The 23054-nt window shown below is 38.4% G+C and overlaps 1 protein-coding gene across 3 annotated transcripts in view; it reads left to right on the top strand.

Annotated features, from left to right (window-relative positions):
* KCNH8 (potassium voltage-gated channel subfamily H member 8) overlaps positions 1–23054 on the top strand; it is a 187510-nt gene that overhangs the window by 97407 nt on the left and 67049 nt on the right. For all 3 annotated transcript variants that reach the window (XM_060781954.2, XM_060781955.2, XM_060781953.2), the window contains exons 4-5: positions 9625–9752; positions 11311–11551. In XM_060781954.2, the coding sequence (XP_060637937.2) occupies positions 9625–9752; positions 11311–11551 (369 nt within the window). The remainder of the gene's footprint in view (positions 1–9624; positions 9753–11310; positions 11552–23054) is intronic.

Below are 23054 nucleotides of genomic sequence, written 5' to 3'. Positions count from 1 at the left end.
TGATTTACTTTCCAAATTTGCAAACTTTCTCACTATCTCATTATCTTATCTTATTGATAAGTGCAGTCAGTGTGACCATGGTCATTTTTTTATCATTCCTTTATATAATATTAAGCTTTTAAATACTTGTAATGGAGGGCTAACAACAGTGTTGTACATCTATATGTATACTGTTCTTAAGCATACAAGTATTCTAATTCAAAAGATATACCACAGAATAACTGCGTCTATCTCCCATGTGCAGTTTTTGCCTAGAGACATTTCTTTTTTCCTCCCAATAAATTCTGGAATCCCATTCATTCAATGTTCTTGTTTTAGTCCTTATGTCTTTTCTGGGCTCAGTTTCCCTTCAGACACATGAACTTCATGCACTCTCCCCCCACTTCCAATATCTGCAGGAGATTGATTCTAGGTCCCCCTGTGGCTACCCAAAATGTGGGTGCTGAAGTCCATTATATAAAGGGTGTTTATATAAATCTTGAATGTTATGCAATCCTTTATATTCTGCCACCTTCCATACTCACCCCTCTCCACCCCAAAAATCAGTTCCCTCTCTTTCTCCCAGTCTTTTGTCAGTTGGTTGAAATCCCCTGATCTACAGACAGCAGATATGGAGGGCACACTGTAATTGTTTTCTGTCAACTGCGTAGAGGGTTTTTGTGCATGTGTGTGTGTGTGGGGGGGGGGGGTTACATCATTGATTCCTACTTAAAACCACTAGGCTTGCCAAAGCTAGAACTGTGGGGTGAGCTAGGAAAGGCAGCATGGTTAGTTAGCATTTTCTTCCAAAGAAGGGCCAGCACTATAATTATAGTAATGTAGCTTTCTCAGGCAGCAGTTAACATGGGTCATGAAAGGGCAGAAAATTATTAGATATTAAAGTTATCCTTAACTGTGCTTTGTTGCCAAAATGTAGAAACATTTTCCTATATTTGTGTATATTATATTATTTATTTATTTCAAACATTTGTACCCCACCCTTCTCAACCCCGGCAGCAATTTGATGCCCCCACATACAAAACATAGTAAAACACAACCATTACATAATAAGTAAAGGCATTAGATTAAATTAAATTAAAAATCAATTTAAAATAGTATTAACTGTTGACCATATCTATATTGTATCTCAATATGTGGTTTGGATGGAGACAGCACAGAATTTCCTGCTGTGTCTCATGCAACAAAATATCTGAAGCTATATTTGCAATGCCTATCTCTCCCATTTCCATGAAGTCTCTGAACTGAACCATACAGCTTTTCACATTGCTTTGTACATTGTAAAGAAACATAATTATTTAGGCCCACCTCAAAATAATGAGAGAGGTTGTTTCACCCATCCACTATCAAATACTTTCTGGGGTACTGAACAACAACTTGTCTTCATACTACAAGGTGGGTGTGGGGGTAGGAAAAGCTGTTGTTTGGCCTATGTTGAAGCAACAGTTCAGAAAGGTTGAAATGTGCCAAAAAAGAAGCAGCCAGCTATTACCTGATATTCATGCCAAAACATGATGACAATACCCATTTGTAATTAAATCTTCACTTCAGTTATTTCTCAAAGTAAATTCCATTGCTATGTATAGATGCAAGGAATGTGGCCTGAAAACCATAGTATTAAATATTATATTGAGTAACTAGTGGTCCTCCAGATGCTATTGGACTTTAGTTGATCAGTTGCCTGAATAGTTAATAGACATGGGACTGGCTACCATATTTTGTGCAAATTGAAATTTCCAAACTTGGTATAGAGGTAGTCTAGTGTATAGTGCATTGTAGAGGCCTAGACTTGATATTACCAGTGTGGGCACTGCCATAGTTAGATCCTTCAATTTTCAAAAGGGGCATACTTGGCATAACAGCTGAAGATGGTAGTAAGCATTATCATTTAATGAAACTTGAAATTACCAGTGTGTGCACTGCCATATTTAGGTCTTTCAGATTTAAGAAGAGGCACAGTTGGCATAACAACTGAAGGTGGTAGTAAGCATTATCCTTTAATGAAACTGCTGTGAAACATTGTTCATTAATGAATTTAATAGATCCTGACAAAAAGATGTGTTTGCAGTATATAAGGAACGCCCTGTTAGACAAAGAAACTCCTGTTTTCCAGCCAGGGGTGTCATGGAAAGCCTGCCTGGGATATTGTCACTTCTGCTGTAGTCAGAAACAAGCACCCAGATATGGAATCAACAAGGTGTTAGGACCATGGGTCAGTAGGAGGAGTAGAAGGGGATTTGCTTCCCAGTAGCTAAAGAAGAGACTATGGGGGAGGAACAGTTGAACCTGCTTGAGAATGATACAGCTTTGCAGGAGCAAGTCTCTGAGGGGGCAATTAAGTTAGAGCAGAATAAAGGTCTTCAGGAGGGAGGGCAGGACTTGACACGGCTGCAGATGAGAGTAGACTCGATCCAGCTGTGCCAGTCAAAGAGATTAGCTCAACAGATGGAAGATCAGCTGTTGAGTGGTTAGAGAGGTAACATAAAGGAAGGATGCTGAGAACAGAGCTTTGCTGGAAGCAGTTGTTATACTGGATGCTGTCAGTCAATTAGTTGGATTCATGGATCTGCATTACATTATGTGGCGCTTTGGTGAGCTGTGTTTTGACCTCTGACTGAATACTTGGATGATGTGTGTTGCCTGTTCCTATGCTTGGACTAATGTTTGTGTATGATCTTGGACTGTTTTGGATGTGCTGGTGAGCTGCCTGCATTGAATTTGGACTGGTCTCAGAATTCCCTGTTGCTGTAAGAATTAAAGAGACTCTTTCTGTGTCTGCCTGCTTAAGTTGTCAAGTCATTGACTCAATGCATTTACACAAGGAAAGGTTGTTGATTACATATCTCCTCCTCCCTATTGATCACATGGGGAAAGAGGATGACATAGCTGTGTGACCTGATCGGGCTAAATCAGACCCAGTTCAGCTGTCCACATGGCAAAACCCTTTAAGACCACTCTGAAGTATTTTTTAAAAAAACAAAGTTGGTGTAAAGCAATTTTTTAAATAAAAAGACAGATCTTCACCAGTAGTAGCTGTAAATCATCTGGACTACCAGCACCAGTTTTGTGGTTAATCCACCTTTTTGTCAGTGTAGACATGCCCCAAGAAGCCTTCAAATATGGCAGTTTCCATTAGTTGCCGTCCTTCATGTTGTTTAATGGTTTTAAAAATCGCCTTGGACTTTCATATGTTTTTGGAGGGGGGAATTAGGGATGAGTTTCTTTTGCATGTTTAGCTATCTTTCTCCCCCCCCCCCCCCCCCCCGAAACACACACACACCTCATCCCAAATTCTAGGAACAAAGCACTGGTTCCTAAAGCTGCTGTATATTCCCAGCCCTGCTTTTGCCCTTTCACAAAAGAGTGAGACATTCTTTTAAGATATGAGATTCCTTGGAAAAGCTTTGAACAAATAACCATTATTATATGTCGAGCTTTGCTCCTGAATTATGGATAACCTTACAAGTCTTTATCATCTTCTTGGGACTAAAGTTTCACTGCAGGGTATAAACATTTCCACAGATAAGAAAGGTCAACTAATAAACAGAAAAGTATGTTCAGGTGCTGTATGCCAAGAAAAAAACATTTTCTATTTCAGTAGTGTTGAAATAGAGAAAATCCATTTAAGTCAAGGAAAATGCTTTGGATACATAGTGGAATAAATGAAAGTAGAATATTGGCATGACATAGCATTTTTTGATGAAAATATTTATGGCTTTGAATATAATATAGTCTTGGTCATGAGAACTGGTTCTTCTAGTTATATGATATGATACAATATCCTAACTTTGAAAACACTATGTACATTGATGACATTATGTAAATATATAATATGCTGATGATGAATATTTTATACCCTCTAATCCGTGATCTAAATTGACTAGGCATTCTCAAAAGCTTGCTTAAACAGCCAGGTCTTCAGGTCCCTATGGAAGGATGACAGTGTGGGGTCTTGCCTAATCTCCCTGGGGAGGGCATTCCAGAGCTGGGGGACATTACCGAGAAGACCCTCTCCATTGTCCCCACCAACTGCACTTGTGATGGTGGCGAGATCATGAGGAGGGCCTCCCCAGTAGATCTTAGAGGTTTATAGATAATAACCTTCACTTTGAAATTCATCTATCAGAAGTTTCTTTTGTTCTTTATAGGACAACAGATTAACACTCTAGTGATAACAAAACCATGCTGCAGGTTTTTGTTCCTTAAAAAGGGGGGAAACTGTTATGCCAGATTTTGCCGTCTAAACAGTGACATTTAGAGGTCCCATGTCAACTTTAGCATGCAAAGCTAATAAATCACAATTATAGCAGGTTAATTGCATCTGTAACCAGTATCATATAACTTTGCATGTTCTGTTGCTGCTTTGCATTTAAATCATTCGTGGAGTGCATCTTTTCATTAATGGGAAAAGCACAGTAATGGTTCCCAATATTGCTACTTGAGTGAATGGCTGTGGTTCTTCTCCTCTCCTACACTTTCCTGCTTTCCACCTCACAATTATTCAGGTTGGTTGTACTTATGAAGTGACACCTAGGAAATGGAGAAGGAGGCAGGGTTAGCTCGTATTTCACTTCTCCTGCCCCCACCTCTTAATCCAACACCACTTTTCTTTTTTGATGATCATACCCCTCTGCTTTCTTGACAGAGTGATAGGTATTCAAATACAGAAAAAAAGAAGGAAAGGGAACTGTGTCTCCAACACTTTCAAAAATCTTTTGGCGAGATGCCAAGTTTGCAAAAAAGAGATTGAAAAGAGAAGCAACACTATTAGAATATAGCCACAAACTCCAGTCCTTTAGTAGTTGGTAGAAGCAAGACCATGGTATCCTGGCACACTACACATATTATAACACTAACCAACACCCCAGTTGAATTAGGGCCTCCTTGCTAAGTTTATCACTTATCTTTTCTGGTTCCCAGCCAACATTAGACTACATTCCAGTAATTCCCTTCACTATTCATGTGTACTCACTGAGGCTTTAAGCAATATGTTTCCTCCTGCCTTTGTCCCCTAATAACCATCATTAAAATTGAACTTGCCACTTCATCACCATACCCAAAAATTAGGTATTCATTTTTAATGTGGAGAAATGAAAACTCTGATAGGAAGGCAACAAAGGGCTCAAGAAACTATTTGGTTCAGTAATAGTGTCATATATATAAAACAGATGCCTATTGGACAAAGTTTATGTGCATGTGTGTTCAGTGCAATGAGAACACACATGCACAATAGCATTGGGAGAACACTGTTCATCTTAGGCTAATGTGCTGAACCTAGTAAATCTGGGAGAGGAAGAGGAAGAAATAGAAGAAAGCATGTCCCCATTCTCAAAATATTAAACACAGCACCATAAACAGGCCCAGTCTCCTTCGCAGGAGTGAATTCCACATTAGCTACTGTACATTAGACTCTGAGGCCCCATCCACACAGCTGTATAAAATACACATTGAACTGGATTATGTGGCAGTGTGGACTCAGATAATCCAATTCAAAGCAGATATTGTGGATTATCTGCCTTGACGTTCTGGGTTATATAGCTGTGTAGAAGGACCCTAAGTCTACTGCAGTGCATATGCCCTATGTATACTGAATACCTGGCACATTTTTTTTTCTGTCTAGCAGGTTCATCTTGATACGTTTTGTCACAGGAAAATAGTGGAGAGAATCTAGGTATAAATCTCTGATTTCTATCATGACGATCAGCTGTAGTTATGCAAGAGATGAAAAGATAGCTTTAAAAATCTTTCTCCAAAGCCATAAATATACAGACAGCAGCTGAAGAACCATTTCTGAAATCTCATAGGCAGATGTGATTAAACAAGAGGATAATGCCACAGAACTGAGTAGAAGGAAACTTGTCTCTGCAATTCCAAAAGGAAATGTCCAGGAGACCAGACAATGTGTCAGGAAACTTTGAAACTGATATAAATATGAGACAGAATATCAAAAGGAATTGTAGGAGAGACTTGAAAAATGATGGTTCACTTCTAGGCTAATTTTACAATAGTATGTACTTGATAGTGATATTTGAAAATGGGATCATAGCATTATACAATCTTAGAGCTGGAATGGACCATAAAGACCAACAAGTCCAACCTCCTGCCATATATATATCATGAAATGTAAATTCACAAAAGAGATGCCTTTCCAGACATAAAATTTGCTAGTGTGCTTTATAATTATATGTAAAGGCTTTTTGCCACATTTTTGAAACTAAATGAGAGAAAGACGCTGGTAGCATAAGTCTTCGTGGACGTCAGGATATTCATCAGGTCCATTGATGATATGTCTAGAAATAGAAATTTACAGTATGAATGTGCAGGCTGTATGCATGAATAGCAATAGAAATGCAAACCTTATCCCTGGTCTTTTTATACCTTGTCACTGGGAGTATTGTGCTATCTTACAAACCATTTCAGTAATTATGGCTGCTTCTCCCTGTTCTTTCAGTACCTGTTAGCTATTCCGCTTTTCAACTGGATTATTTTTGGAAAGAAAATACATCTCAATAGATATGAAGATGATTTAACTCCATCCCCCACCTTTAAAAATATGCATTTTTAATGTTTAAATCTTTGATTTCCTGTTATTTATAGCCACAACGTCATAATCCAAGCTAGGAGGCATTTCTTCCCAACATTTATTGGTGAGTCTTTCTCACTCTTCAGACCATAGGTTATCCCTGTTTCCCAATAAGACAATGGTCATAATAATAATTATTTTTGTACCCTGCCTCCATCTTCCCAAAGGGACTCCGGACAGCTTACATGGGGGCAAGCCTAAGGTTCAACATAATTAAAATATAACAACAAAATCCATAAAAACATTTCAAAAATATAAAACAGCCACAGAATGCAATACCTAGTGAACATCTAATAACCTTCAATGGTCTGAGTAGTGCACAGTTCTCAACCTGTGGAGTCCCCAGGTGTTTTGGCCTACAACTCTCAGAAATCCCAGCAAGTTTACCAGCTGTTAGGATTTCTGGGAGTTCAAGGCCAAAACATCTGGGGATCCAAGGTTGAGAACCACTGCAATAGGAAGTATAATCATCCATAGCTAACATGGTCCTTTTCAGATTTAATCAGTTTTACATATAGATGAAGGCTAGACTTAATTCCAGTTAATCAAGTTTAACTTCTATGGTTGATATGAAATTGGTACATATCAAAAGAACAGGTGCTTTCAGGATATAGCAATGTTGTTGTGCGCCTTCAAATTTCTTCTGACTTATGGAGACTCAAAGGTCAGGCTATCACAAGGTTTTCTTGGCAATATTTATTCAGAGGAGATTTGCCTTTTCTTTGCCCTAAGGCTATGGGAGTGTGGCTTTCTCAGGGTCACCTATGGGTGACTGAAAAGCAATTCAAACACTGAACTCCAGAATCACAATTCACCCTCAGATACATCATGCTGGTTCTCTCAACAACATTTCCTTCATGTGATTTCCAATAATATATTGTTCTTATCTAAATGCTTTACCACATGTGTGCAGGTGTGCGTGTGCATACTGCCAACTACTGATAAATCAGTATACCAGAATTATTAATGTTTTGTTTCTTTGTGGGATTGTACAGATCATTTTCAGATATTTTATATTACTTGAAGTAGCATAATAAATATTGCAAATGACTGCATAAATAGTAAGGACTTCCTTGTTCATTTATAACATTATCCAAATATGACTGAAGTAATGCACCAAAAATCCCACAAAATCATTAAACCATTAATGAATCCTTGAAAGGGAAGACTTGGGGTTTTCTTTCATGGCTTGGTTAAGCTGAGATTTCTGTTAAGGAGATGGCAGACAGGCTTTGATTGGGTTTCATATTGATATATTTTGGTCTCTCCAAATCTATGAGTATTTTTGGAAGTTAATAAAATGTGTAAATACGGGAAAAGCAAGTGCATCCAACTTTTTCCCATGTGGGAACTTGGGAACTTAATAGTGGCATATAATAGCTGAAGGTTAGGATATCCATACTTCTGGGAAAGAACATCTTGTAAAAATAAAAGTCAATATATTCAAGTAAATAACATGATGGTAGAAAAGCCATCTGGGGCCCTCACGGTGATGTTAGAAGCTTCCTTAGCCAACTTTGCATTTTGAATGGAACATACAGAGAAGCATTTAGACAGAAGTGGGTGGCCCTCATTAATGGATTTGCTTTGTATCTACGTCTTCACATCAATCGCATACATATCACTTTTCTATTTTATTTTGCACATACTTCAGCATACACGTTTTAATCTATTGTTTATTGGTAGTGCTAATTGGGTTCTCTTCACCTCATCTATATATTTGTCATTGTTTTTAATTAGCCTTGTTTGACCGACAGCCCAAGTCTGAAAAGCTCCAAATACCTTTTTACTCATTTATCACAATGTTCAGAACTAAATCTTACTATTAGATGGATGTTGCACCGTAATTTATCTAGTCCTGCCACACAGTTTAGCCTGTAATTATTATATCGTGAGAGCAAAAGCCAAGTTATGGTAATTATCTACTTTATGAGATGTGAGAGTTGGGAACCATGAGCAGTAAATCAGTCAGGTCATGGCACAATGATTGTGATGTGAGAGGTGGAACCATGGGCAGTAAATTAGACAGGCCAGATCATGGCACAACGTTTGTACTCATATTTTGGAAGAAGACAGACATACAGGATGGTAATTCACACACACAGGTATTAAAAGAAGCTGCATCGAAGGACTATTTCCCATAGAAACATTTCCCTGCTCTAACTACAGTAGGGGCCCAGTTCACTTGGGAAAGCACTAGGTGTTTCTATCAGTATTGATGAGAATCCATTGTCTGCACCATCTAAATGTTGGATGGTAGAAAGTATTTCTGCCCTGCGCAATGATGCACCATGCAGTAGCAGAGAGTGGCTAACCTTTCTGGGACCACAAACTCTCCTATACTTATTTATATCACAGTATTTGCCCCACTACAAGGTACTTGCTTTCAAGATAAAAGAATAATAATTCGGATTACTTTTGTCCCATTTTAGGTGGAAACGGGAATATAAAGAAGGAGGATGAGGCACCACAGATGGTGTGCATGGTATTATTAGGGCTTTTGTTTTGGTGATTGTAGCTATTTCAGATTTCACATGAACCTTTAGTACTGTGTCTGTGATGGTGTTATTGCTCATAAGTATCTTCACCCCTCCAATTTATGGCTAGAGCAATGGTGGTAATTAGGATGCTGAAGAAGAAAGATCTGTATCTTTTTTTTACCATTGTTCTCCTTTTGGCCTATAAAGATACAGAGTACTGAATTTTGTCCTAAAAACCCTATGCAGTTGGTGATAAGATAAACGAATGAGTGGTCCAAGATTGCTTGGTGAACTTCATGACCCAAGAACAGCTCTCATTTCCTGATTTCAGGATACATCACTACCATAACCATGTTGATTCTGTCTTTTATGCTAATAACAGTGCCTTCTAAATATAAAAGAAATGTCTATTTTCTTCTATATTTTAAAATAAAATGAAACAAAATATATTAAAATTGGAGTGTGAACACCAACATGGTGCAATCTGAAATATCATTGGAGCATTTTCTGAGAGGTCAGGGTGTTGTCTGTATTGTTTCATGGTATCTCTTCTTTATATCTCAGAAAAATTCAAAGGACGAGGTAGAGCAGGATCACATTTTGATTCAGCACGCAGACGGAGCAGAGCTGTCCTTTATCATATCTCTGGACATCTACAAAGAAGAGAAAAGAACAAATTAAAAATTAATAATGTAGGTACAGAGCATCAAGATCCTTTGCTGTTGCTATCTTTACACTGTATTTTTATACTGAGAAGAATTACTGTAATGGGTATTCCTAATCATTTGTAATTTTATTTGATGTGTCCTCTTGTCTGAACGTTCTCTTCAATAATGCAATATAGAAAGTCAGCAACATATACAAAGCAAACATTCTGCTACCATTGTTTCCATTGTTAGTGAATTAAAGTGTATGACAAGTCAATGACAAAATACAATAGTCATATCCTGTGGCCCTGGCTTTTCACACACACCACAAGAAAAAATTCCAGATAAATTGTGGGTTTTTTTCATGTGGTTGCCAGCCTTTGTAGATCTGTTTACCACCACTGCCATTATCATCCCAGAAATTTCTTAAAGCAGATTTGATAATGCCCAGTTACTGTAGCATCTATCAGTGTTAGACATAGCTTCCTGTGTTTATTGTATAAGCTTTTACAGAATGTTTGCAAGTCAATCTCTGATGGCTAAACTATATATGTTAAAACAATTCGTTAACAGTGTTGTCTGTTTACTACTCTTTCTACTGACATTACAAATAGGTATGGAGATAAATAATTGTCTAAACATTATTTGTCACTAACATGGGCATGCTTTCTAAAGGAAGCCCCTATTAACCACAGTGAGATCTCCCCAGGGGAATGAAGCAGGTATAAGGTAGATAATGATATCCCTTTCAGTGGGATCCTTCCTTCCCTTCTCCTCCTCCTCCATTTTCATAAAGGGTAGAGCTGACATATATAGGATTATCTTTTTAATGCATTGCCCAGCCTTTCCTCAAGCAAAGGGTTTATTGTTTCAGGAGCTTGTTTGGGGTCACGTTGTTGTTTTGAAATCCCAATTTTTATTTATATCAATATGAACTGTTGTATAGATCTCTTAAATCTATAAGCTGCTTAACTTTGATCATCTTTTGCTCAGACATAAGACATCTAAAACAGTTAAAATTTAAAGGTACTTGAAATCTTTTGTGACTATAAAATTGGAGAGCGAAACATTACTGAGTGCTGGATTAATTTACTTTGAAGCACTGTACTTATTTAGATCAAGTAAATTCAGAGTTATAAAGTGAAAATTAGATATGTTAAAGGGTCTTTCTGCAATAGATGCTTCAGAAACGGCTAAAGCTTCACAGAAAATGCTGATCTATGTAGATACTAACAGAAGCAATAGTGCATCACTTTCCTTGGGATTTACAATATGGATTACAGCTGTTTTGTTGACCATGACCATTTTAACCTCTCCACTTAGTGTGGAGGATTTTCACCATTCCTTTTCTGGCAGAAGTGATTTCCATTGTCTGAGTCTGAATATAAAAATAACTCTATAGCACACTAATACAAAGTATGATTATCCTGAACCATAAAAGAAGGATTAAAGGAACAATATTGGGTCACAAAGTTAGAAAATGTAGGCTTTGGTGGAAGAAAAGCTTTTACAAAATGCTAAACTGCTAATGGGGTTTCTTTTAGTTGTCAGACAAGAATCATCCTATGTTATATTGATTTTCTTTTTTCTTTTTCTCTTTCAGAATGTTTTTGTAGATAAACCAGCATTTCCAGAATATAAAGTTTCAGATGCAAAAAAGTCCAAATTCATACTTTTGCATTTTAGCACTTTTAAAGCTGGCTGGGACTGGCTTATTTTACTGGCAACGTTTTATGTTGCTGTGACTGTACCTTACAATGTTTGCTTTATTGGCAATGATGATCTATCTACAACTCGAAGCACAACTGTCAGTGACATTGCAGTGGAAATTCTTTTTATCATAGGTAAGACTTACACCATTTCTTTCTTATTTGTACAATTGCTTGTTCCCCAAAATAACTGTAATGTTTCAGCTAAGGGGATAAAGTAAGAAATGCCTAGGTATATTCAAGTGTTTTAATGTATACTGTAGTTTGTTAATAGTTTAGGCTGCATTCCTATAAACACTAACCTAGATGCAGATACTATTCCATTTAATAGGATTCCTGAACAGATACACATAGACTTGCCTGTTCAGAAATTGTCCTCAGTGTTGTCTGTATTATCCTTATTTTCATCATCAAGGTGGAAAAGGGCAGGGTTGTCATTGGATTTTTTATTTTATTTGCTGAAAGGCTTTGCAAAGTTTCTATTGCTCTAGGAAGGTTCGGGACAGTGGGGATTCATGCCACTTGTCAGTGTATTTTATTTGTATTTCCACTTTAAACCATACCTGTCATCCTCTACTTGAGGAAATTGTTTTCAGATGCAGAACTTCTTTCAAAAGAATCCACCTGACCATTTCCCACTTGTGACCAGAAATTGCCCAATAGGTCTCTTCAGAGATGGGTGGGCATGATTTGCAATTTGTAGTTTTCTTGAGACAGCTGCATAATGGGAAGACCAGTGTCTATTCATTTCTGGGGGTGGGGGAGAAAATATTACATTTGTACATTTGTGCAAATCTAAAACTTATATTTAGTAGTAAAAGACTTCACTGTAAATACATTATGTCTGGTCATTTCTGTTGCACTTGAATATATTATTTAGTAATGCAAAAGTCCAGCTTGGGCACAAAGCATTTTAGAAGGAACTAGCTGTGCCCTGCCACGCGTTGCTGTGGCCTATAGTAAAACTTATCAAAGTTGAGGTAGATATCTGGACTATTACGAAAGAGAGGTCCCTACCTATTCCTTCCCCCTTTTCCTCCCCCTTTCTCTCCTTTCTTCCTTCTCTACCTCTTTCTTTCTTTCCTTCTTTCACTACTTGGTTTCATCCTTCTCTCTTTCCTTCCTTCCCTCCCCCTTTCTTCCTTTGCCTTTCTTCCCTCCCTGTTTGCTTCCTTCTTTCACTTTTTATTTCCTTTTATTTCACCCCCATCATAACAATAACAATAATGCAATGCATTGCCTCTGGGACCTGACACCTCTCCCATTCCCCCTAAAAGGGTCTCAGAGGAACAATAGCATCATCATAATAATAATAGAAATAACAACCTTTACCCGCCATGTGTTGCTGTGGCCAATCTTCCCTCTTTCTCTCCTTCTTTCCCTCCTTCCTTCCTTCCTTCCTTCCTTCCTTCCTTCCTTCCTTCCCATCTTTCCTTCTCCTCTTCTTTCTCTATCTCTTTCCTTCCTTCCCCCTTTTTCTTTCTCTTCTGCTGTCTCTCTTTTCTTTCCTTCCATCTTTCCTTTTCTTTCCTTTTCTTCTTCCTCTAACTTTCCTTCCTTCCCCCTTTTCCTTTACCTCCCTTTCTCTTTCTTCCTTCTTTCTTTCCTTCCTGTCTTTCCTAGATTTTGACAGGGCGGGAAGGGGCGGGGTGGGGTTTGGAGGTGGCGTGAAGTAAAAGGAGGTAAGATTGGGGCAGGGGAGTGATGGAGCGTGGGGTTGCGTGTGTGTGTGCGGCAGCGGGGGGAGTGATGGAGCGTGGGGTTGCGTGTGTGTGTGCTGCGGCGGGGGGAGTGGGGTTGCGTGTGTGTGCGGCGGTGGGGGGAGTGATGGAGCGTGGGGTTGTGTGTGTGTGTGTGGCGGCGGGGGGAGTGGGGTTGCGTGTGTGTATGCGGCGGCGGGGCTTGGAGTGGGCATGGTTTCCGCAGAGGGAACGTTGGCCGGAAGGCCATGTGCGCGCGCCAGGGAACTTGCGGCTGGGCGCCAATGCGCATGCTCAGTTGTTTTGCCGTTTTGTGAGTGTGTTGTTGTGTTGTTTTTCATTTTGAGTAGATATGTTTGTACCTTGTGGGTTGTGTTATGGGCATGGGAATTTTGGTTAAGTTTCATTGGGGTTTTTTTGAGTTTTGTTCTTTTGCCGTTTTGTGAGTGTGTTGCTGTGTTGTTTTTCATTTTGAGTAGATATGTTTGTACCTTGTGGGTTGTGTTATGGGCACGGGGATTTTAGTTAAGTTTCATTGGGGGATTTTTGAGTTTTGTTCTTTTGCTGTTTTGTGAGTGTGTTGTTGTGTTGTTTTTCATTTTGAGTAGATATGTTTGTACCTTGTGGGTTGTGTTATAGGCATGGGAATTTTGGTTAAGTTTCGTTGGGGGGTTTTTGAGTTTTGTTTCCTCGTTGGATGCCCCTAACAAATTTATATATATAGATGGGACAGTAAAAGGTAAGAATGTATTGGATGATCAGAAGATCAAACTTATATTTGGAAGGAGTATCAAGAAAATAGTTAAGGATCCTCTATTAAGTGGTGTCTGGATCATAATATTTCAGTTTCTTCCATATACTCCACCTGTCCCAATCTGGCAAATACCAATTCATCTTCTGTCATTCTACTTTTTCACCTGCTTTTAAAACTCACTTCCATTGATACAAACTGAAATCAAAGTGCAAAAGTTAACTGGGGCCTCATCTCCACTGCTGTATAATGCAATTTGAAACTGCATTATATGAGTATACACAGACCATCTAATGCAGTTTGAAGCTGCATTATATATGCCAGTGTAAATGGGAGCTCAGATCATTCAGCAGTGAGGAGAAAAGAAAAAGAATGAAATTTTGCTATTCCATATAGAATCAAAACCTAAATTGTTACTGTCTTTACTTATGTGGTTTTCACATTGTAGTTTGCCATTTGATGTTGCTTGGACATATCTGTCCCAGTTTCAGTGAAATATTAGATGGTATGTTCTTTAATTCAGATCAATATTGTTAAATGTGATGCAGGGGGAAAGCTTTTCACAATGAGGGAGAAACCATGAGAGCTTGTTGAACTACATAAGCTTCATCAGTCAATCAATGATGTCTAAAAGATTAGAGTGCTACATTAAGAACAGCAGCTATCAACAGATTTGTGACATGGAGCTTTTACATAGCACTGAGAACTTGGCTAGGTTCCTCCAGTCTCAGACTTTGGGCTTATCTACATTTCCTGCTTAATCTGCAGCCAGTCTAGAGCAGTAATAATCTGGAGGTGGCCACACTGTCTATATCCATCATGCACACCAATGTTTTAAAGAAACGAATATATTGTTTTGGGATAAAGAGGCATAGTGACACAGCATATGTACTGATAATGTAACTTTTTCATAAGACAAGTAGGTCATCTACTCCACTGCTTCTTAAACTATGGGTCTCGACCCCAAATTAGCTCAGTGTTGAGGTCATGAAAAATTTGGGCACAGTAAAGGGTTTCTGAATGCCACCCATTTATAAAATCTATTAGCAACAGCATGCAATGTTTACAGTAGACTCTGCAGATAACATTTCAACTATACTTCACAAAAAGGAAAATCAACCTGTTTAACAAACCTTGCAAATGCTGATTTATTTTCAGCAAATGTTTGATTTTATATCTATTTAAGAAACCTAAATATCTGGGTTCATATAAAAAATTCTCAATGAAAAGGGATTGCAAGGGGGAAAAGTTTAGAAAGCCCTGTTCTAGACAAGCCTTTTCACAAAAAGCCTTTTGAAACTTCAATTAAGCAAAATCAGTGTCATCATTCCTCATTGTAGACATACCCATAAAATTTTAGAATCAGGGCTTGGCTTTGCAGAATCCATGCTGGTTCTACTTTAGCAAAATCTGTCATTTTGTATATGTGATATTTTTTGTATTTATTTATTTTTCTCTCTGAATTTATCCTGACAGTTAAGCAAGCTGGCATGGTATTTCCTGTCTTCTCAGGATAATTCTCCTATGAAAAAAAATTACCTGTTTAAAAACTGAAGTTACATTGGCCACCTTTTTGTCTTTTGGTATCGAGATTGAGGGCTCATCCAAACAGGCCCCATACTGTGGGACCTGTCGCACTTTTACCAGAGGTGTCCAAATGATGGCGCCGGTAAAAGTGAAGTAATTCATGACAAAGCTGGAAAACCTTGCTTTGTTGCAAATTATTTAGATATCTCATTAGACCCAGGCCTTCCTGAAAGATATCGACCTTGTTGGAGTCCCATAGCCCAAATCTCTTCTTCAATGAGCCTGAAGATGCGAAGAGGGCAACCCCCAACCCCTCCCCCCAGCCCTAAAAAATCAGAGTAAACTTACCAGGCCACCATAATGCATCTCTGTAGGTCTCCTGGAGCATGCCAATGATGTGCCAGTAGGCAGGGAGAATAACTCCATTATTGGTATGCTCCAGGAGACCTGCAGAGAGGCATCATGGTGGCCTGATAGGTTTACTTTGATTTCCAGGGTTTTTTCAGGGGAGGAGGTTCTTGGTGTCCCCATGTCCTACTGGAAGTTACTGGGAGGGCATGCAGGGTTTGCTGTGGATACTTAAACTTGCTTCAGAGCAGGTTTATTTAACCCGCTCCAAAGTGGGTTTAAATGGTGTCTGGAAGTGCTCTTAGTGGCATGTTTCATGTTTTTGTTAGAAGGTCAAATTTGAACTCTTTAGAAAAAATCAAAGAAATCTAGCAGTTTGTTGCCAGAAAATGTCCAGAGCTTCATCTTTTGCTGGTGTTTATCTCTGTTCTGCAGACTCTGCTCCTGAAAAAGGTTATTAAACCGCACCTACTATACGTAATTCTTAGCCATCTCCTTAAAAAATATCTAGTGTTGTTGTCACATTCTTCATTTCGGTATTTATTTGTTGACATCTACCACAGATCTAAATAATTGTTAATGGAGAGGGTCTTTTTGGTTCCAAGTCATCAAGGATATTTAACCTATTCATTTTAGCCTAAAATCTTTAACATAACTGGAAAAGGGTGCCTATGATTATATTCTTAGGAATTGTTATCAGACTGACTGGTCAGTCAGTCTGACAACATTTGTCCTCCTCCAGTGTGCTGGGACTTCTGTTGTTCTCCAATAATTCTCAAATATTATTGCCAGTGGTTCTGAAATTAATTCTGCTAGTTCCTTCAATACTCTTTGATGAAGTTCATCTGGCCCTGGAGAGTTGAATTCATTTAGAGTAGCCACTGCCAGGTATTCCTGGACTACTTATTTACCTATTTGGGTTGCATTTCCCCTATTGCCTCATTTGCTCCATATTGTTCAGGTTGAACACTAATATCCTTTCGGGAGAAGAGTGATCAAAGATGGTGTTGGACAGCTTTGCCTTTTCCCTATGCCTTGTTAGCATTTCAACCCCTTCTCCTTGTAGAGGCTTTACCATTTCCTTTTTCTTCCTTTTTCTACTGGCATAACCAAATAACCATTGTTTTTAATTTCTCTGGCAAGTCTAAGCCCTTTCAAACCTTTTTTCTACATATGTTGGTTATATGTTTGAATTCCTCTTTGATGACCCCCCCCCCCCTTTTCCATTTCTTGTGCGTGTCTCTTTTAAAGCTTCACTCAGTTAAAAGTTCTTTGGACATCCAATCTGGTTTTTTGAGATACTGAAGGCACAATTCCAAACAGTGTCAGCAAGGAGAAAAAAATGAGAAGTGTAAAACAACCAGAATGGATGTCCAAAGAACTTTTAAGCTTTAAAAGAGACATGCCTTCAGTATCTCACTTTTAAGAAACTTCCATCCATCATTAACTCCTTTCTCATTTAGTATTCTTGTCCATGGAATCGTGCACAGTATTTCCTTAAATTTCCTAAAGTCAGCTCTCCTAATTCTAAAATGCATGTTTGACTTCTCTTAGTTTCACCCTTTCCTTTGTACCACAAACTCCAGGAGCACATGGTCACTCCCACCTAAGGATCTTACCACTTCCACTCCATTGAATAGATCCTCACTATTGGGTCAGATCCAGAATAGCCAATCCCCTTGTTGGCTCTTCTACCTTCTGGACCATAGATTTGAGCAGATTTTTAAAAATCATTTTAGTTATGTTATAGTTCACTCAAAATACTCGCTAACTCAGAAATATCTGAATGATAGCTCTGTTTTGTTCATGTTTACCTAGTTGTATGTCCTATCATGTTTAATGGGGCTTTCCTCCAAACTAATTTTTTTTATTTACCTATGCAACCTAAATACCACCTGAAAGATCATTACATATGAAGTATACAAATAAAAATGAGTTACTTAAAGGATCTAAGACACTTAATCCTCCCCTTTCAAAATGTTAATTCGACACTCCCCAGGTAATTTGTTACTATTACTGTTAGACATGTTTTCATTTTATTTTACTTTTTTAATTCAAGTGTTTAACAGATAAAACACAAATAAAGAAATCAACAATACATATACACATAAATATACTTGAACAATTGCTTCACTTACTACAGTTTATCTTACCACCATACTTTTAAAAAACTGATTTATGCATGTATTTCAGAGCTATATGTAATTAGAATATATATGTGTGTGTGTGTGTTTTGTCAGACATTTTATAGATGCTCTCTTTGCTGCTTTCTACACATTAGCCCCTTCCATCTAAAAGGGGAGGAAAATTTCCTTAAAAACTGTGTAAACCCCAAGCATTTTTCTAGTAGAGCATAAATGCTATTGGTCATTTGAAAAAAAAACATATTTTCAATCCATATGTTATTTTGCTCTTTCTCGTAGTGCCTCTTTAGGTCCCAAAATAATATATTAATTGCTTTGAAGCTCATATGAATTTGTGGCAACAGAATGCTTATCTGTGTAAACTCTAGCTAAGATCCTGTTCAGTTTTGGTGAAGTGGGACACTCTACTGACAGCATTACTCTTTTGGTGTGAGATTTTCCAAGCCACACTTCCATAGTGCCTTGACTTCCAAGGATTGATTGGACCTAAGGAGTGCTTATTGAGCTTGTCTCTACTGGCAGGTGAAAGCCAGGTTGTTGCCTTTTTCTATGGCAAAACAAACACCACAGTGATGTTCGCCCTTCTCCGTGCTTTCCAAAACAAACAAACAAACACACACACACACACACACATACGGAGTTACATTTTAAAATGTACCTGATTCGACTTACAACAAATTGAACTTAAGAACAAACCTACAAGATCTGTCTTGTTTGTAACTTGGGGACTACCTGTATTGTATATTGCCCATTAAAATATAAATAAAGTGGGCTTCATTTGGAAACATGAGGAAATTACAGGTTTGAGATAATTCTGAATTAAATTTATTCCGGTTTGCCTTTGCTTCAGCATCTGTCACATCATATATCTCAACATGCCAGATTTGTGCTAAAATTAGCCTTGTTTGATTGGATTTGCTGATTCATTTCATTTCAGTTTATATAGATATATAAAGCTATGTAACAAAAGAGGTTTGCATATACACAGATACGGTATTTTCTTCAGGAAATCACTTGTATCATTCACATAGCTTAGAACAGAGCTTTCCAGACTGTTGCGACACACTTGTACCTCTGCTTCAGGGTGTAGATGTGTTATGCAAATGTAACTAGAAACCTCTGAGTCTATGAGAAGTAACAAATAAATCATGTATTTTTAAAATATTTAAATGAAATGTTCTCATGACACATGCTGTGTCCCCATACATTTCGTTATTGCAACTTATCTCTTATAAGGGGTTGGTTTAACCTCTGGTGTGTGCGTAAAAATGAATTACTGTGTGACAAAAGGATGTAGGTCAAAAAATGTATTTTCAGCATGAGCTGTTTGGAAAACGCTGGCTTGGAGTGTTGATGGTATATGGCCAGTATCCCGATATTCAAACAATCAGAGTTCTTGAAAGAATACACCTTACTGGATTGCTTTGTTTGTGTATTTTGAGTGGAAGAAAATGATACTCCCAGAGTGACATTCAGTCACTTGGTCTACCACTACAGAGTGTGGTGGCTGATGTGCAGAATACTGAGGCAAGTGTGAGAGCTATGTTGGGTCGCATCAAATGTGGTCAAGAACCAGGCCTGTAGTGGCCTTAGTTGTAGCCTTGGCAGGGGTGTTATTACTGTTATTGAAGCCATATGGCCCAGTACTGCAGTGATGGCTTTTCTATGGCCTGCATGACTGCTGACCACATAGCATGAAACCGATCTTTGGGCAGGCATGCTCTCTGTTCTATTGAATCCAGTGTAACCCTGATGAAATGGATATTTTGAGCCAGCTGCAGTCTGGATTTGCCTTTATTGAATATGAGGCCAAGTCCTGAAAGAGACATAAAGTGAAGCAGATGTGAGAATGGAGCAACACCTCTGAGCTTGCCACCAGTGCCAATAATCAATATACAGATAAAACATTTTGCCTTTTATATGCAAATGGGGGTTACAGTTGCCATACATTTGGTAAACACCCGTGGAACTATTGTGAGACCAAAAGGGAGCACATGGAAGAAAAAAGCATGATCTTCTATCATAAATGACAAAAGTTTACAAAAATCTGGTTGGATTGAGACGTGGAAATATGTGTCCTTTAAATTTATAATGGCAAACCATGCTCTTTCTGGTAGTAAAGGGAGAATCATGGACAGTGTCACCATGCGGAACTTGTGGAAGTGAATGTAGCAGTTCAAGCCCCTCAAATCCAAAATTGGCCTTTGGTCTCCATTCTTCTTTGGAACCAAAAATATCAGGAGAAAAAAGAGCCAGACAGTTGAAGGGTGCAGAGGCCCAATTGCCCCCTTGTCAAGGAGTGCCTGTAACGCCTTCCACAGGATAGTGGAAGAAGGTGATGTGTGTAAACGGCCCAACTTAGGCTGCACTTTCAGGTCAATTGCATAGCCTTTCTCTTCTATGCCCAATACTCAGGGATCCATAGTAATTTTCTGCCATGCTGGAAGAAACTCCATTAGACATGCTCCAAAAAGTGTGTGTGAAGGAAGGGAACCAGAGGAGTTCCCTAAGTGAGACCATGAGTGAGTGAAGACCATGAAGAGAAAAGCCTGCAGAATATTCTCCATGTGTCTTGCAAAGTAGAAGAGGCATATATTGTCTTTGTGCCCAGCAATGTCCAGTCATTGCTAAAATCATTGCTTAGGATTGGTTTGGTACCGCCCCTTACTGTGCTGGACAACTGACCGTGTCCCCTTGAGGACGTAGTTCTAGGTTGTGTTGTTTAGCGGGTGGCTATGGAAGGTATTGATCATTATGCCTAACAGAGTTTTATAGCAGCACTTCAATTGTAGAACTTCTTATTCAAGAAAGTTCAGCTGGCCCACCTCTTTCAAACAGATAACCTAAACAATGCCATTCTGCAAGTCATTCAGTGTTTGGATATTGTTTTAATTGTATTAAAATTAGATTTTAGATTTGTTTTAGAGTACTTTTAGGAGTTGAAATGAGTATTATAATGTGTTTTTAAATGCTCTTACCTCTGCATTGTTTAAATAGATTTTTATTTGTTCATTGTCCCAGGAGCACTTGTTTTTAATAGATTGCACATTTATGTATGATTGTTATTATATTATTCTACATTTAGATAATTTAAGCATGAAAGTATATGCAGTATCTGTATCTTCTAATAAGTCATATAGGCCTGCTGTCATGTTTTCCATTTCCAGAACTGACCAAATGGACAATTTAACATTTCTTTCTCAGCAGGGTTTGTGTTTTTTTTTCTCTTAGAGTTGTTAATTGGTGTTACTGATTTGTAATTTTAATTTTACCATCAACAGATTTCAAGTGTTCCAAATACACTTAGAGAATGTAGATTAATTAAGAATTTAAAGTAAAATGATCAGGGTTATTTACTATAGAGAGTCTGTAAGAAATCTATCAAAGTCACACTACATCATATCTTAAAAACAAAACAATACAAATGGCAATGAAACCAATTAATTATGTGTATGAGTTTCTAGAAGGTCAGGAAGTCAAGCCTAATTAATCTTTTATGAATGTGGATTTTATAGAATAATGACTATTCAGTGACAGCTAGGAAGAAAAAATGTAGATGAGAAAGCCATTGGCAGAGAAAAGTTTAATGTTGCCAGAATTGCTTTGCTGAAGGCTAAAAAGCCAGAAGGGTGAAGTACAATATTCACAGTAAAAATGTTCAAGAGCTTTGATTGCTTTTCATCAGGAACTCTTCAGTAGCAACATTCTGCTGGCATAATAGATGGTCACAAAAGGAACTTGGATCTTATGTATATTTATAAGCAAATCAAGGATTTGAACTGAGAAAAAGCAATTATAAAACCTGACATGTTTGTCACAAACCATATTACCATTAAATGCTGTATCTGTGTATTCAGCTATATTTCCATACCGGTATGCATAGAAACTGAAGTTGCCCATTTTTCCTGCTAAATGATGCATGTGGTCCCTTCAATAACATTCAGTGAATGTATAACCGTAGTACCTTGCAAAGGAATAGTTTTCATATTGGGAACTGGCATCCTGCACAAGCTTGTGAATGTCTGTTCAAAATGAAACACTACTGAATAAAACAGGTATTATTCCTAGATATGTGTGTGTATGCTTGTGGCCTGAAAAGGAGATCTTTTCTCCAATGAAAAAGGAATTGCCATGGGCCACATGAGAGCTGAAGTGTAAAATACTGCCAAATGTGGCATATTCAATTTCCTGCTTTTGTTTGAAAATGAAAGTTTTAAGGCACATCTACAGTGACCACTTAATGTGGAAGGGCCATGGATCACCTCCATGGCAGCCAAATTCTACATGGAGCTGATCCAGGATAACCTGTGGCAAGGCCAGCTTAAAATGATCTTAACCCATGTTAACCAAAGTCAGGAAATAGTTCAAATTCTGGTCCAGAGTTCAGGGTATCTCCTAACTTTGGACCCATGTAAACAGTTGGTCTGGTTCCATGACAAAACTGTTTGCTTCTGTTTCCCCTGTTATCCCATATTTCCTGTGCTTAGATGACCTGGGGACATGGAATAGCACTTACTGTCCTCTCCCATTCTTTGGGTGTGGTGGTCTTCATCCCCGACATGGGCTCTACTGGTCAGTCATTGCGCTAAGTAATGTCAGCTTGGTTGATGAGGCAATCAGGGAAGGGAGGAGGTGAAGAGGGGATGATTCCTTCTCTTCCTCCTCTCCTGTTGCCTCATCACTCTGTTTGACACCACTGTAGGCAACAGCTGACCAGTAAGACCCATATCCTGCTAGGACCTAGGTTGTGGCTGGAGACTACCACGAGATGGAGAATAAAAAGATGGTCATCCGGCATCTTCGAACTGGGTCCAGCAGCACTGGGCAGTCAGGAATCCTTCCCACTTCTGCAGTGGCTGGGGGATTGGCTCTGGGTATACTATGCCAGATCAACTCCAAAATAGCAGGTCATTGCAGATTTGCCCTTTAATTGTTTTATTTACAGCAAGGACAGAGATTATGTGATCTTCCAGATTCTGTAGGTCTCCGGTAGTTTCTCTGTTAACTGGTTGTACTAGCTATAGATAATGAGAGAATTACAATCTAACAATGGTCCTCAAATAAGCCAGGAAGTATTATGTGTTGTTGTCTATGGCTATGATTTGTACCAGACAAGTAAACAAAATGAGGTGTCACAAATTCTATAAGTAGTAATGTCTAAAACAATC

The sequence above is a fragment of the Anolis sagrei genome, chromosome 6 (genome assembly GCF_037176765.1).
Source record: "Anolis sagrei isolate rAnoSag1 chromosome 6, rAnoSag1.mat, whole genome shotgun sequence".
In the NCBI taxonomy this organism is placed as follows: domain Eukaryota; kingdom Metazoa; phylum Chordata; class Lepidosauria; order Squamata; family Dactyloidae; genus Anolis; species Anolis sagrei.
This window is presented reverse-complemented; position numbering and strand designations above follow the sequence as displayed.